Source organism: Mobula hypostoma, chromosome 3 (genome assembly GCF_963921235.1).
Source record: "Mobula hypostoma chromosome 3, sMobHyp1.1, whole genome shotgun sequence".
Taxonomy (NCBI): domain Eukaryota; kingdom Metazoa; phylum Chordata; class Chondrichthyes; order Myliobatiformes; family Myliobatidae; genus Mobula; species Mobula hypostoma.
The window spans coordinates 59285053-59299672 of NC_086099.1; the positions used below are offsets into that span (position 1 = coordinate 59285053).

Genomic DNA, 14620 nt, shown 5'->3' on the forward strand with positions numbered 1-14620 from the left:
TTCTTATTCCATAAGAGAGATGTTTTAATGAGTATAAACGGATTTCTGTTTTACTGTACAGTTTCCCATTTCTGTTCATTCATTTGTAAGCTAGATGAATGCAGATCTATACAGGCATTTACAGTGATTTTCTATTGTTCCTAAACTTTAATGGTAATAAGTATTTGAAGATTATTTTAATTATTTTACCTTTTTAAATCATTATAATGAATAATATTAATATATATTGAATTTTTAAAGGAATCTCATATTCATGTCTTGTACTTTATATATTTCCCCACAGTTTTCTATCATTAACATTTATTATCCACATGTTCAGATGATACAGGAATTCTAGTAATTCTCATGTCACTTGCATCTAGTAAATTATATGAGAATTGCAGCTAGGGAACTTTTACAATATTGCTTTTTTAAATGAAGTCTTTCCAGGTTAGTTTTTTTTTCTACATTATTTACCCTATGGTTCACTTCCACTTTGAAGTTTTGTTTGTAGTGACCAGATTATTTCTGTGAAAGTTCAAAGAGAGTGCAATTTAACTCTTCCTGTTTTGGAAAAGTATTTGTTTAAATTTGTATGATGTTGTTTAAAAAAATTTCATGAACTGATATTGTGAAGTCCTCCCTCCATTTGTCTTAGAAAATAATTGTTTAGATACAGCAGATGTTTCTGTTATAGTATTAATCAACATTAAATCAAATAGAGGAAACATTTTCTAACTTCTGCATTATCTCTTTCAGATAGATGATCTGTGCTCATCCTTTCTCTCTGACAATCGTCAGCAACAGGTGAGAACCAAATAGTTGTGTTGGACATTTATGGTATTCATAGTTCTATAAAAGATTTTAAAAACTCTGATGAATTTACATTTTGCTTTACCAGCCAAGCACTACATTTGAAGAACTGTGTTATATGGCCTGGACAATTCTACAACAGGTATTTGTTCCTTTACAATGCACAGAAAGAATTACGTATAATGAACTGGCTTGAACCCAATATACATTTGCTCTTTGTGGGTTTAAATATCTGACAATGAATTTCAATGTACTCTCTTGTTCTGTAAGACTCTAAACCAGGAGCTGAGAAGTGGGATTAAGGTGGATAGCATTTTTTAGTCCTACTGTGCCAATGGGCTACATGGCCCTTTTCTTTGTTGAAACTTTCTTGGTTTAGCTCATTAAATGACTGTGGAGTAAGAGATAAATGTATGACTTCTGCTCTCAAAAAATAAGTTGTCTATCAGATATTTCAGAACTGGATAACTATTGATTTTAGTTGTATTATATTGCAAATTCTAGAAAGTATTCATTGCCATTTATTCAAATCAAACAAAGAAAAGTTAGTAGCTGAACTCAAAGATTCTCTTACTCTGCATGCCCCTCAAAATGGTTTTTTTTCTTGCAGATACAGTATATGGGAGAGATCTGATTACGCTTCTTCCTCCCTTATAAACTTGTCTGCACTTAGTTTCTTTCTCAGTTTTGATTTGCCTAGTTACCATTTTCAAATATTTTCTAACACCTTATGAGGAGCTATTATCCATTGTAATGCCGAGGGAGGATGGTTTCCATCATTACCAAGTTTTGCAGTTTTGTTGGTCTTGTCTCACCTTGCTGAAAAATATATTAAAATCTAAATGGAGAAAACCAGGCCTTCAGCAAATGGAAGATACACATTGTCCGGTAAATGTGGCCTGTAATGGGAGAGGTTTGAGCAGATTTAAAATATAAGAGAATAGTAATAAATCGAGAATGTTTTCAAGATAGTGGTGTAATGCTGACAGAATTGCCTTCATAAGCTCAACTGCAGGTTTCTGTCCAAATGAACATATGGGCCAACTGTTAACATTGAGAAAACTGATTACGGATAGTTTGTTTCACAAGCAGTAATCTTCCAGGCCAATATAATTCCTTTTCAATACCAACTGGGTGAAAATTAGAAGCTTAATATCCAATTAATAGGCAACAATCTATTAATAATTCCCCCATAGTGCACAGGCAGTGTCAGATGTTAAATGAATTCTCCGCAACTACAAGATTTCTATGTAATATGATGAATAACTTCATAAATCCATTAAAAGATAATATTTTCTATTATTTTTTGATTTGTAACTTTTTAAGGCAAATTTGAATTTCACATTGTGCTTACTGATTTCAGACATATTTAACATTTTTTTTCACTTTGAAAATTTGTTGCAATGGAAATTAAATTATTAAATCTGTGAATTCAATTTTGGAAGCCGAGAACAACACAGAACCACTCGTGCTGGATTTTGCTTTTTTTTTTCTTGAGCTCAGCTTCTCATGGTCATATCCGAGATGGGGTAGATTGTACTTTGACTGCAAAAGGTCTTGCAATTACAAATCAAATCCAGTTTTTGCTTCTGTGCATTTCTAAAACTGAGAAAACAGCAATGAATTAAAGTGTGATATGAATTAATGGAAAACAATGCTCCACATTTTTCTTCCTGCATTAATGGATTGATAATAGGAAACTTTTATGACCTCGTACATCATACTGACCAAATTATTACATTTTCTCAAGTTGTACTTGTAGTCACAGCTGTGTACTTTTAATGAAATCAGAGCAACCTACATGTTTTTGATCTTGTAATTAAAATGCTTTTTCATTCCCTAATGAATCTCTAATCCTTCTCATAATTGATGATAACTTTCTCCTTTGACGTAGATGTGCATTAAATGTTGTTAACAGTTAAAATCACATGATATTACAGAACTTAGATGGAGAGTAGGAGGGAACCAAGAAGAGATGGTTTGGCAATACCCAAGAGGTAAAGGTTAAAGTGCTAACCCAGTGTGGGTAATAATGTTGTTACCAATGAATTAATATGAGTGAAGCTAGGTGAGTATGATCCAATGCAAATGGATAATGATTTAATTTTACTGTACAGATATCCATCATACTGTTCAGTTCAGTTTTAATGAATAGATGAATATTCTTCTTTCATTGAATATTGTGTACCAGCTTTTTTTTTGCTCTCTAAAGCCATTTTATATTAATGCTGCACAATGTTTGCAGGATTCAGAAGATAAAGGAGAAAGCAAAAGGGTAAGCAGTATATTTTGCAGTGTATGAAGATAATGATAATCTAAAAGCAGGTATAAGTAATTTGTATATGCTTTAGTAAAATATTTCTCCTTTTTTTGCATAGTTCTTATTTCATTATTCTAAGACCCATGATTCTGGCAATTCTGATTTTATGGTAAGTGGTTTGAATGCTATTCTGAAATTGTCTAGAAAAGTATCAGTTGTTTCCAGTCTAGACTTTAATTTAAAATTAGATAACAGTAACTATAGTTCAGAGGCTTAAAGGGTGTTGTTTCCCTATTCATTGTTGAAACTAAGTGACTAAAGAGAGTATTGGTGAAAAGATCTGAAATACAGTGGATTCTGGTTAATTGGGTTACATCAGAGTGGTGTATTTTGTCCCAATTTAGCAGCTGCCCCAATTAGCCGAAGTTTCATGGAAATAGTTAAAAAGATATAAAAAGACAAACTGCCATTTAACTGTTTAACAAATTATGTATTTAAATGAAATACAGAAAGACTTGGAACACTGTCAATACTACTACAGTACCATAAAACTCTGTATTAGTTCCTAATATTTATCGACAAAGGATACCATGATTTTTGATTGACTTGTAAATGAACAAAATCAGCACAGACACCTAGTGCAGATAATGGATTACCCTCATACAATGCTTTAAACTATTGCATCCTCTAAATGTTCATTTTCATTGTAACATTCAAGATGCTTGTCATTATCTTCAAATTCTTCATAGTGCTTAACTTGTTGAAGTAGTGAAATTGTTTCATTTTCACTTATGGCTTTTTCTGGCATCTCCAAGCTTGAATGCTTGAAGCTGCAGTGAGAAAAACAGTTCTGAATTGTCTTGCTGCTTATTTCTCGCCAACTATGAGTGACAAAAATCACCGCTTTTTGAACACAAGTGCACGCAGCTGACACTATTTGAAAAACTGTTCGCTCTAAGCACGGTATAGTGGCTAACAGCCACACAAATGCACGGAACTGTGCTAGTTAGAAACTGTTCAGCAATTAGTGGCATAGTGATCTAAATAAGTGAAAGGAATCCTGGCTATTTTCTCAATTAGCTTTTTGTTCTTTGAGAGTTGTCTCAAATAAGCAGCTGCCCTGATTAACCAAGGGCCCAATTGACCAGAATCCACTGTACTGGAAATACACATCACGTAAGAAAACAGTGATTCCTTTATTACAACTGGCAAAAGTTAGATGTAACAGAGTTCAAGTAAGGGAAAGGTAATTTGGAAAGAGGAAAGAACAAAAAATTGGGAGAGATGGAAAATTTAAATGACAAAAATAATATTGAAAGGCAATGTTAACTGTAAGAAGCAAAAGGTTGGTCCAGGGCTGATGCAAATTGGAATAGCAGAAACATGACACACAATGTTATCTGAGAAAATTGAGACACTGTTCATTTTCTGAAATTGCTGTAGAGCCCATAAAATTGCATAATCTCTGTTCAGAAGCTGAAGTGCTTTTCCTGGACCTACCTTGTTTCAATGTAGAAAACTGAAATGTCAGAATGGCAATCCCAGAGGGATAGAGAATTAAAATGACAGAGGTTTAGAGTTATGCTTGCAAACAGGTTGAAGATTGGGCAAAATGATAACCTAATCTAGGTTTGGCCTCCCACATGTAGAGGATGCTGTACCATATGCATCCAACCCGGATCAATTGAAAGAATTACCATATTCTTTCACATGGATAGTCATGGATAGTATTTTTTGAATAGAAGGAAGAGTCAAAGCAAAAGGGCATACATGGCAGAGTATCAGAGGAGGGGAGAAATAACTGTTGATTGCCATTTGAAAGTAGACTAGTGTGTTGCAAAGGATATAATGAAGTGAACAAGAAGGGATAAAGGGAAGGTGACCCATTGGGTTTGGAAGCTAGCAAATGAAATTGAGGACAAGGAATGCAATCTTGAATTTGAGCAAAGATGAAGGAATGGAAAAAAAAAAGTGAGAAATGAGATTCACAGGGTCAATAGCTCCTCTAATCGCAATAAAAGGCAATCCTCAATTGAGAGGGGGAAAGCTGAAAATACGACATTAGTCTTGAAGATAAAGATATGAGAAGAAATAGGATAGAAGTGGAAAACTGTTGGAATAGAAAAATCCTGTCAGGAACTAGGGTATGCAGAATTGTAAGTCCAACTTTATGTTGTCATCAATAGACCCATAATGCATCTGTAACAAAGGTCTTACCCCCAGTAGCTTCAGAGAAATTGAAGTAAAGGAAGAAAGATGGTAATGGACCGTGTAAAACTGAGGGAAGGATAGAAGTTAGAAGCCAATCTGAAGAGGTTTTCATGTAGGGCAAGAGTAAGAAATAGAATTCATGCAGTCATCAATGAACCAGAAAAAATGTGAGGGAGGGGATTAAAACCACAAGTTTTCCACATTTCCTGAAGGCCCTTGTAGAGGACCATAGCCTTTAATTAATTCATCAAATATATGAATTTATCTTGATGTTAAATTATAATTCAGAATCTATTGACAACAAAAGCCTGCTATATCTCTGTCTCTATCTCTAACTACCTTCAGGCCAGACACATAATTTGGGAAAACAGGGACAAAAGATCTGTGAAGAGGAAAACGTCATTCATTATCTCATCTTGGGAGGTGTGTTTGGGTGTGTAACTGGGTTACCTGTCTGGACATGCCCCTCTGCTGACTGCTCCTGTGGCTCCTCCCAGAGACCCCTGAATAAAGGCGATTGCACCATTGCTCCTCCTCTCAATCCAGGGGCAGATACTCAGCATGGTGGAGGTCACATTTTACTGTTAATAAAAGCCTTTCAGTATTTACTCTACTTCCAGTCTTTTGGAGTAATTGATGGTGCATCAATAACACAGCACAGGAACAGGCCCTTCGGCCTGCAATATTGTGCTGAACCAGTTAAATTGGTAATCAAATGGCTTACTGAACTAATCTCCTCTGCCTACACAATGTCCATATCCTTCCATTTTCCTGTCATTCATGTGCCTACCTTTGACATTTTTGACTAAGATATTATATTAGAAAAAGTGTTGAAGGTGGGACTGATGAGAACTGGAAAAAAGAATATTCTGTGCATCCCATGAAAAGGCATCCCTACTCAGCATTTATATATGTTCCTATAGTGAAAACGTTTAATAGGAGTGAAGGAGAGTTAAACTAAACCGAGATCTCTGTGTGAAGTTTGCATGTTCTCCCTGTGATGGCAAGGGTTTCCCGTGTTTGTTATGATTTATTCCTGCAACTCAAAGATGTTCTGGGAGGTTAATTAGCTACTGTTATTTGCCCTCATGTAGGTAAATGGCAAAAGAATCAAAGTGAAATTGATGATTACAAGAGTGAGAATAAATGACAAGAAAACAAAAGTGCAACTTGATGTGATTACGCTGCTGGAGCTTGTATGGGTCAATTGATGTGAATGGCCCCCTGCATTGTAATGACTAGGTAAAGTTAATCAAAGTGAGGACTGTACAGAAGTCATGGCCTAACTCAGCTATTGAACATCTAAAAGGATTTTGTGTGAAAAGGACACACTGATTGCAAGCATGACTGAGCTTCAATGTCCCTCAGTATTGCAGCTATGTGTAAGAATTAACTGTGTGATTGATTTTTCTTTACTCGCAAATTGCTTATTTCTCAGTTTTTCCTGATGGATAAAGACATGTAATTTTTCTTCATAATGCTGCTGTTATAATGTATGAGAACAATTAATTTAATTTTAAAAATGCCAGTTTGCTAAGTATTCAGTGACACTGTTTTTGATTTATCATGTAATTTCCTAGTCAATAATCCTAAACTGAGACAGATATTGCCATGTGTGATTGATTCATAACTGTTGAATTGAATACAGGCAATGGTCAACCTGTTAATCACACTGATTTCAGTGGCCAAACAACTAACTACCCTACTGATTAGCTGGTCATGACAAGAGGGTGCCAGTATCACGGGTGACCTCGGGTTAGATAGGTTAACCATTAACTATAGAGGTTAATTTATGTTGCTTAAAAGGGATGCACACAGTAGTGAGGACTCAGACTAGGGAAGGGAAATGGAAACGAGCAATGCAACGCTGACTGCAAATGCAGCAGGCTCCGGTGATTTTCAGTGCCGGACTGGAGGTGTTCGTGAAAATACTGAGGAGAAAAAGCCTAAAGAGCAAAGACAATGAAAACACATGCTAGGTAATGCTATGAATCAAGCGAGGAGACCCTAAGACAGAAGCTGCAGAAAGTTCATTTACCTTGCGTGTGACCAGTCAGTGAAATATCTTCAAGATTAAAATTTCAAAGTAAATTTATTATCAAAGTGGATATCTAAGATTCATTTTCTTGTAGGTATACTTAGTCAAAACCATAAGATCTAGGAGCAGAATTTGGCCATTTGGCCCATTGAGTCTGCTCTGCCATTTCATCATGAGTGATCCACTTCCTCTCTGTCCCAATCTCCTGCCTTCTCCCTGTATCCCTTTGTGCCCTGACCAATCAAGAAACTATCAACCTCTGCCTTAAATATACAGCTGCCTGTGGCAAAGAATTCCACAGATTCACCACTATCTGGTTAAGGAAATTCCTCCTCATCTCCATTCTAAGAGGACACCACTCTATTCTGAGGCTGTGTCCTCTGGTCTTAGACTATCCCACCATAGGAAACATCCTCTCCACATCCACTCTATCAAAACTTTTTAAAATTCGATAGGTTTCAATGAGGTCACTCATTCAGAATTCTTCTGAATTTGAGTGAATCCAGGGCCAGAGTCATCAGATGCTCTTCATATGACAAGCCATTCAATCCTGGAATCATTTTTGAGAACCTCTGTGAACCCTCTCCAGTTTCAGCACATCCTTTCTAAGATAAGAGCATAAGACCATAACACATAGGAGCAGAATTAGGCCATTTGGCCCATCGAGTCTGCTCCACCATTCAATCATGACTGATCCTTTTTCCCTTTCTCAACCCCATTCCCCGGCCTTCTCCCAATAAACTTTGATGCTGTGTCCAATCAAGAACCTACTAAGCTCTTCCTGAAATACTCCCAGTGACCTGGCCTCCACAGCTGCATGTGGTAACATATTCCATAAACTGACAACCCTCTGACTAAAGAAATTTCACCGCATCTCTGTTTTAAATGGATGCTCCTCTATCCTGAGGCTGTGCCCTCTTATCCTAGACTCTCCCACCATGGGAAACATCCTTTCCACATCTACTCTGTCTAGGCCTTTCAACATTCGAAAGGTTTCAATGAGATGTCCCCTCATCCTTCTAAATTCCAGCGAGTACAGATCAAGAGCCATCAAACTTTCCTCGTATGGTAACCTTTTTATTCCCAGAATCATCCTTGTGAACTGCCTATGGACCCCCTCCAATGCCAGCACATCTTTTCTAAGATGAGGAGCTGAAAACTGTTCACAATATGCAAGGTGAGGCCTCACAAGTGCCTTATAAATCCTTAGCATCACATCCCTGTTCTTGTATTCTAGACCTCTTGAAATGAATGCTAACATTGCATTTGCCTTCCTCACCACCGACTCAACCTGCAAGTTAACCTTTAGGGTGATTTGCACAAGGACTCCCAAGTCCTTTTGCATCTTAGATTTTTGGATTTTCTCCCCATTTAGAAAATAGTCTTCACATTTATTTCTACTACCAAAGTGCGTAACCATCCAATTTCCACCATTGTATTTCATTTGCCACTTCCTTGCCCATTCTCCTAATCTGTCTATGTCCCTCTGCAGCCTACCTGTTTCCTCAACGCTACCTGCTCCTCTACCAATCTTTGTATTATCTGCAAAATTGGCAACAAAGTAATCTATTCCATCATCTAAAGAAGTGGTCCCAACACCGACCCCTACGGAACACCACTAGTCACTGGCAGTCGACCAGACAAGGGTCCTTTTATTCTCACTTGCTGCCTGCTACCAACCAGCCAATGCTCTAACCATGCCAGTAACTTTCCTGTAATACCATGGGCCCTTAACTTGGTAAGCAGCCTCATGTTTAGCACCTTGTCAAAGGCCTTCTGAAAGTCCAAATATACAACAACCACTGCATCCCCAGTATTTATTCTACTTGTAATGTCCTCAAATAATGCCAATAGATTTGTCAGTCAAGATTTTCCCTTAAGGAAGCCATGCAGACTTTGTCCTATTTTGTCCTGTGTCACCAAGTACTCCATCACCTCAGCCTTAACAATTGTCTCCAACATCTTCCCAACCACTGAGGTCAGGCTAAAGAGTGGAGTGACACTGCCAATTTTTCAGTTCTCTGGCCAGAGTCCAATGATTTTTGAAAGATCATTGCTAATGCCTCCACTGTCTCTAATGTTACCTCTTTGAGAACCCTAGGGCGCAGTTCATCTGGTCTGGGTGACCTGTGTATACCCTTGGGTCTGTCAGCTTTTTGAACACTTCTTCCTTGTAATAGTAACCGCACTCACTTCTCTTCCTTCACACACTACAACATCTGGCACACTGCTAGTGTCTTCCACAGTGAAGACTGATGCAAAATACTCATTTAGTTTACCTGTCATCATCTTATCCTCTATTATTATTTCTCTGGCCTCATTTTCTAGCAGTTCTATATCCACTCTCATCTATCTTTTTTTTTTACAGACTTGAAGCTTTTACTACACACTTTAATATTATTTGCTAGCTTACTTTCATATTTCATCTTTTACCTTTTAATGATTCTTTCAGTTACTCTCAGTAGGTTTTTTAAAGCTTCCTAATCCTCTAACTTCCTGTTATTTTTTGCTTTACTGTATGCCCTCTTTTGTTTTTATGTTAGCTTTGACTTCTCTTAGTTTAGTTCTCTTGAATAGTTTAGCACATGGAGGAGCTGCGGAGCAGACTCGATGGGCCGAGTGGCCTACTTCTGCTCCTTTGTCTTGTGATCTTGTGATCTTGTCAGCCATGGTTGTACTATGTTGCCATTTGAGTATTTCTTTGTTTTTGCAGTACACCTGTCCTGCACCTTCCTTATTTTTCCCAGAAATTCATGCCATTGCTACTCTGCTGTCATCCCTGCCTGTATCTCCTTCCAATTTACTTTGGCCAACTCCTCTCTCATACCACTGTCATTTACTTTACTCCACTGAAATACTACTAGGTCAGACTTTACTTTCTCCCTATCAGATTTCAAATTTAACTCGGATTGTGATCACTGGCTCCCAAGGGCCCTTTACCTTAAGCTCCCTTATCACCTCTGGTTCATTACATAACACCCAATCCAGTATAGCTGATTCCCAAATAGGCTCAACAACAAACTGCCCTGAAAGGCCACCTCATAGGCATTCAACAAACTCGTTCTTGATATCCATTACCAACCTGATTTTCCCAATCGACCTGCATGTTGAAATCCCCCATGACTATCATAACATTTCCCTTTTGACACGCCTTCTCTATTTGCTGTTGTAATCTGTGGTCCACAGCCCAGTTACTGTTGGGAGGCCTGTACATGACCGTTATCAAGGTTTTAAGCCTGTTCACAATACTCAAGAGAAGCCTTGCCAGAGCTTTATAAAGCCTCAACATTACATTCTTGTGTTTATATTCTAGTCCTCTTAAAATGAATGCCAACATTGCATTTGCCTTCCTCACCACAGACTCAACCTGCAAATTAACCTTTAGGGAGTCCTGCACAAGGACTCCCCAGTCCCTTCACATCTCAGTTTTTTGTATTTTCCCTCTATTTAGAAAATAGTCAACCCTTTCATTTTTTTTCTATTGAAGTGCATACCATACACTTTCTGACACTGTATTCCATCTGCCATTTCTTTGCCCATTCTCCTAATCTGTCTGTCCTTATGTAACCTATCTACTTCCTCAAAACTACCCACCCCTCCAGCCATCTTCATATCATTTGCAAACTTTGCGACAAAGCCACCAGTTCCATCATCCAAATCATTGACATACAATGTAAAAAGAAGCTTTCCCAACAAAGACCCCTGTGGAATACCACTAATCACCGGCAGCCAACCAAAAAAGGCTCCCTTTATTCCCACTCTTTACCTCCTGCCAATCAGCCACTGCGTTATCCGTGCTAGAATCTTTCCTGTAATACCACGGGCTTGTAGCTTGTTAAGCAGCCTCATGTCTGGCATCTTTTCAAGGGCCTTCTGAAAATCCAGGTACACAACTTCAACCAATTCTTCTTTGTCTGTCCTGCTTGTTCATTCTTCAAAGAATTCCAACAAACTTGCCAGGCAAGATTTTCCCTTGAGGAAACCGTGCTGACTACAGCCTATTTTATCATGTGCCTCCAAGTACCCTGAGTCCTCATTGTTAATAATTAACTCCAACATCTTCCCAACCACTGAGATCAGACTAACTGGACCATTGTTTCCTTACTTCTGCCTCTCTCCCTTCTTGAGTGGAGTGACATTTGCAATTTTCCAGTCTTCCGGAACCATTCTAGAATCTAGTGATTTTTGAAAGGTGCCTCCATGATCTCTTCAGCCACCTCTTTCAGAATTCTGGAGTGTACACAAGCTGGTCCAGGTGACTTATCTACCTTCAGACCTTTCAGTTTCCCAAGAACCTTCTCTCTTGTTATGGTAACTTCACACACTTCCCACCATACTTCTAGTGTCTTCCACTGTGAAGACTGATGCAAAATATTTAGTCAGTTAATCTACTGTTTTGGAGTCCTCCATTACTACCTCTCCAGCATCATTTTCCAGTGGTCTGATATCCACTCTCGCCTCTCTTTTACTCTTTATATATCTGAAGAAACTTTTGGTATCCTCTTTAGTATTATTGGCTAGCTTACTTTCATATTCTATCTTTAAGTTAATGGCTTTTTTAGTTGCCTTCTGTTGGTTTTGAAAAGCTTCCCAATCCTCTAACTTCGCCCTATTCTTTACAGTATCGTATGCCCTCTCTTTGGCTGTTATGTTGGTTTTGACGTCCCTTGTTAGCCACGGTTGTGTCATCTTTCCAGAAGAATACTTCTTACCCTTTGGGATGTATATATCCCTGTGCCTTCTGAATTGCTTCCAGAAATTCCAGCCATTGCTGCTCTGCGGTCATCCATGCCAGTGTTCCTTTCCAATCATCTCTGGCCAATTCCCCTCTCATGCCTCTGTAATTCCATTTACTCCACTACAATACTCGAACTTCTGACATTAGGTTCTTCTCAAATTTCAGGGTGAATTTGATCATATTATGATCACTTGTCCATAAAGTTTCTATACCTTAAGCCCTTTGATCAATTCCGGTTCATTGCACAATGCCCAATCGAGAATAGCTGAACTTGTAGTGGGCTCAACCACCAGCTGCTCTAGAAAGCCTTCTCATAGGCACTCTAGAAATTCCCTCTCCTGTAATCCAGCACCAACCTGATTTTCCCAACCTACCTGCATATTGAAGTCCCTCATGACTATTGTAACATTGTTCTTTTGGCATGCATTTTCTATCTCCTCTTGTGGACAACATCCCTACTACTATTTGAGGGTCTGTATACAACTCCCATCAGGGTCTTTTTACCCTTGCAGTTTCTTAGATCTATCCACAATGATTCAATACCTGCTGACCCTATGTCACCTCTTTCTAATGATTTTGTTTCATTTTTTACCAACAGAGCAATGCCGCCCCCTTTGTCTTCCTGCCTGTAATTTCGATATGGTGTGTATCTTTGGACATTAAGTTCCCAAATATAATCTTTCAGCCATGATTCCGTAATGCCTACAACATCACACCTGCCAATCTGCAACTGTGCTGCAAGTTCATAGACCAAGAACCATTAAAAAAAAAATCAGTGAAAGACCACACCCAACAGGGTGGGCAAACAACTAATGTGCAAGAGACAACAGACTGTGCAAAAACCAAAGAAAAAAAAGCACAATAATAAATGTCAAGAGAATGAGATGAAGAATCCTCAAAAATGAGTCCATAGGTTATGGGAACAGTTCAGTGATGGGGCAAGTGAAGTTGAGTAACGTTATCCGCACTGGTTCAAGAGCATGATGGTTGAGGGGTAATAACTGTTCCTGAACCTGGTGGTGTGAGTCCTAAGGCTCCTGTAGCATCTTCTTGATGGCAGCAGCGAGACGAGAGCATGACCTGGGTGGTGTGGGTCCCTGATGATGGATGCTGCTTTCCTGCAACTACACTCCATGTAGATGTGCTCAATGGTGTGGAGGGCTTTACCTGTGATGGACTGGGCCGCATCCACTATTTTTTTTTTGTTTGTAACATTTTCTGTTCAAGAGCATTGGTGTTTCCATACCAGGCTGTGATGCAATCAGTCAGTATGTTCACACCATACATGTATAGAAGTCTGTCAAATGCCACTATTGGCTTTAGATACGGTTCATTCCAGCACAACCCCAGAACTTATACCCTCAACAGGAGGCAAGCCTGGACTGTATGTGGTCCAACAAACTCTCTCATACTTGGAACTGCTTTTCACCCACATCTCTGAATTTCCACACACAACTTCCTGGCTGTTAACTCCTCCTGCATCTGGAAGCAGTAGGAGTTAACGGGCAGGAGGTAAGGAAGCCTCAGTACCCATGTCAGAGCAATTGCTGAGGCAGTGGCTAGTGGTAGTGCTAAAACCAATGATAATGACTGTGTCCCCATATCTAATGCTCTTTCTCATATCCACCACCCTGTCAACCTACACTATCTAATGTGCTAGCTGAATATAGCAGCAGGACCTCAGACTGATGTCATCATGTCTGTGGATTAGAGTGTGCAATGAAGTCCAACAGCAGTTCAGTAACATATTCTCCAGTTAATTACCTGGATTGATGAGGCACCACCTTGGAATAATTACTGTATCTCTGTAGAGCACAAACATACTGTCTCCACTCAGAAATACCACATTTATGCAGGGGAGCAATTCTCCGTAAGCTTGGACAGAAGAGGCACCTGACTCGAGCCATTCTGTTCTTCCTTTTCCTCGTATATCCATGTGTCCTCTGCTCATCTTCCTATGCATTTTAAATTCCAAGGGAATTGTTCACTATTATAAGCAATTGGTGCTGAAGCCTGAATTTTTTTAGTATCTTTCAGCAGATGAAACATCATTCCACGTAGACTTGCTTTTTGAAGTTAAATATTGAAAGTGCCAGAATCTTGTAGAATCAAAGGTCAGGTTAAATATATTACTGAAGTATGTACATAACACCATATACCTTGAGATTCATTTTCTTGCAGGCATTCACAGTAGAACAAGAAAGTACAATAGAATCAATGAAATTCTAACTTAACAGTCAAAATAAGTCAACCGGCAACAAACCTATTCAAAGAGTCAGTGAGAGTGTCCTACCTGCTATGTGATCAATGGATTGCATTCCTGGCTGTGAAAAGCTTGAAGATTAACAGACACAAAATGCTGGAGGAACTCTGCAGCTCAGGCAGCATTAATGGAAATGGGAGCAAGTTACCTGGTACAGCATACTCTAAAACAGCAGTACAAACATTAACCTGCATTAATTGCTTGTTGATATCATGACGTGCCTTTGCTGCCTACATCCAGCAGGCATTTATTGTGAATTTCAAAAACTTTCACCATCATAGTTTAGGGCCAATTTTACCACACCTTTATGTAGGAGCC

The 14620-nt window shown here is 38.6% G+C and overlaps 1 protein-coding gene across 2 annotated transcripts in view; it reads left to right on the forward strand.

The window, feature by feature from the left end:
- The window catches only part of nmu (neuromedin U), a 48114-nt gene that overhangs the window by 24573 nt on the left and 8921 nt on the right, over positions 1-14620 (forward strand). For both annotated transcript variants that reach the window (XM_063042122.1, XM_063042123.1), the window contains 4 exons: positions 739-786; positions 881-934; positions 3038-3067; positions 3171-3221. In XM_063042122.1, coding sequence (XP_062898192.1) covers positions 739-786; positions 881-934; positions 3038-3067; positions 3171-3221 — 183 coding nt within the window. The remainder of the gene's footprint in view (positions 1-738; positions 787-880; positions 935-3037; positions 3068-3170; positions 3222-14620) is intronic.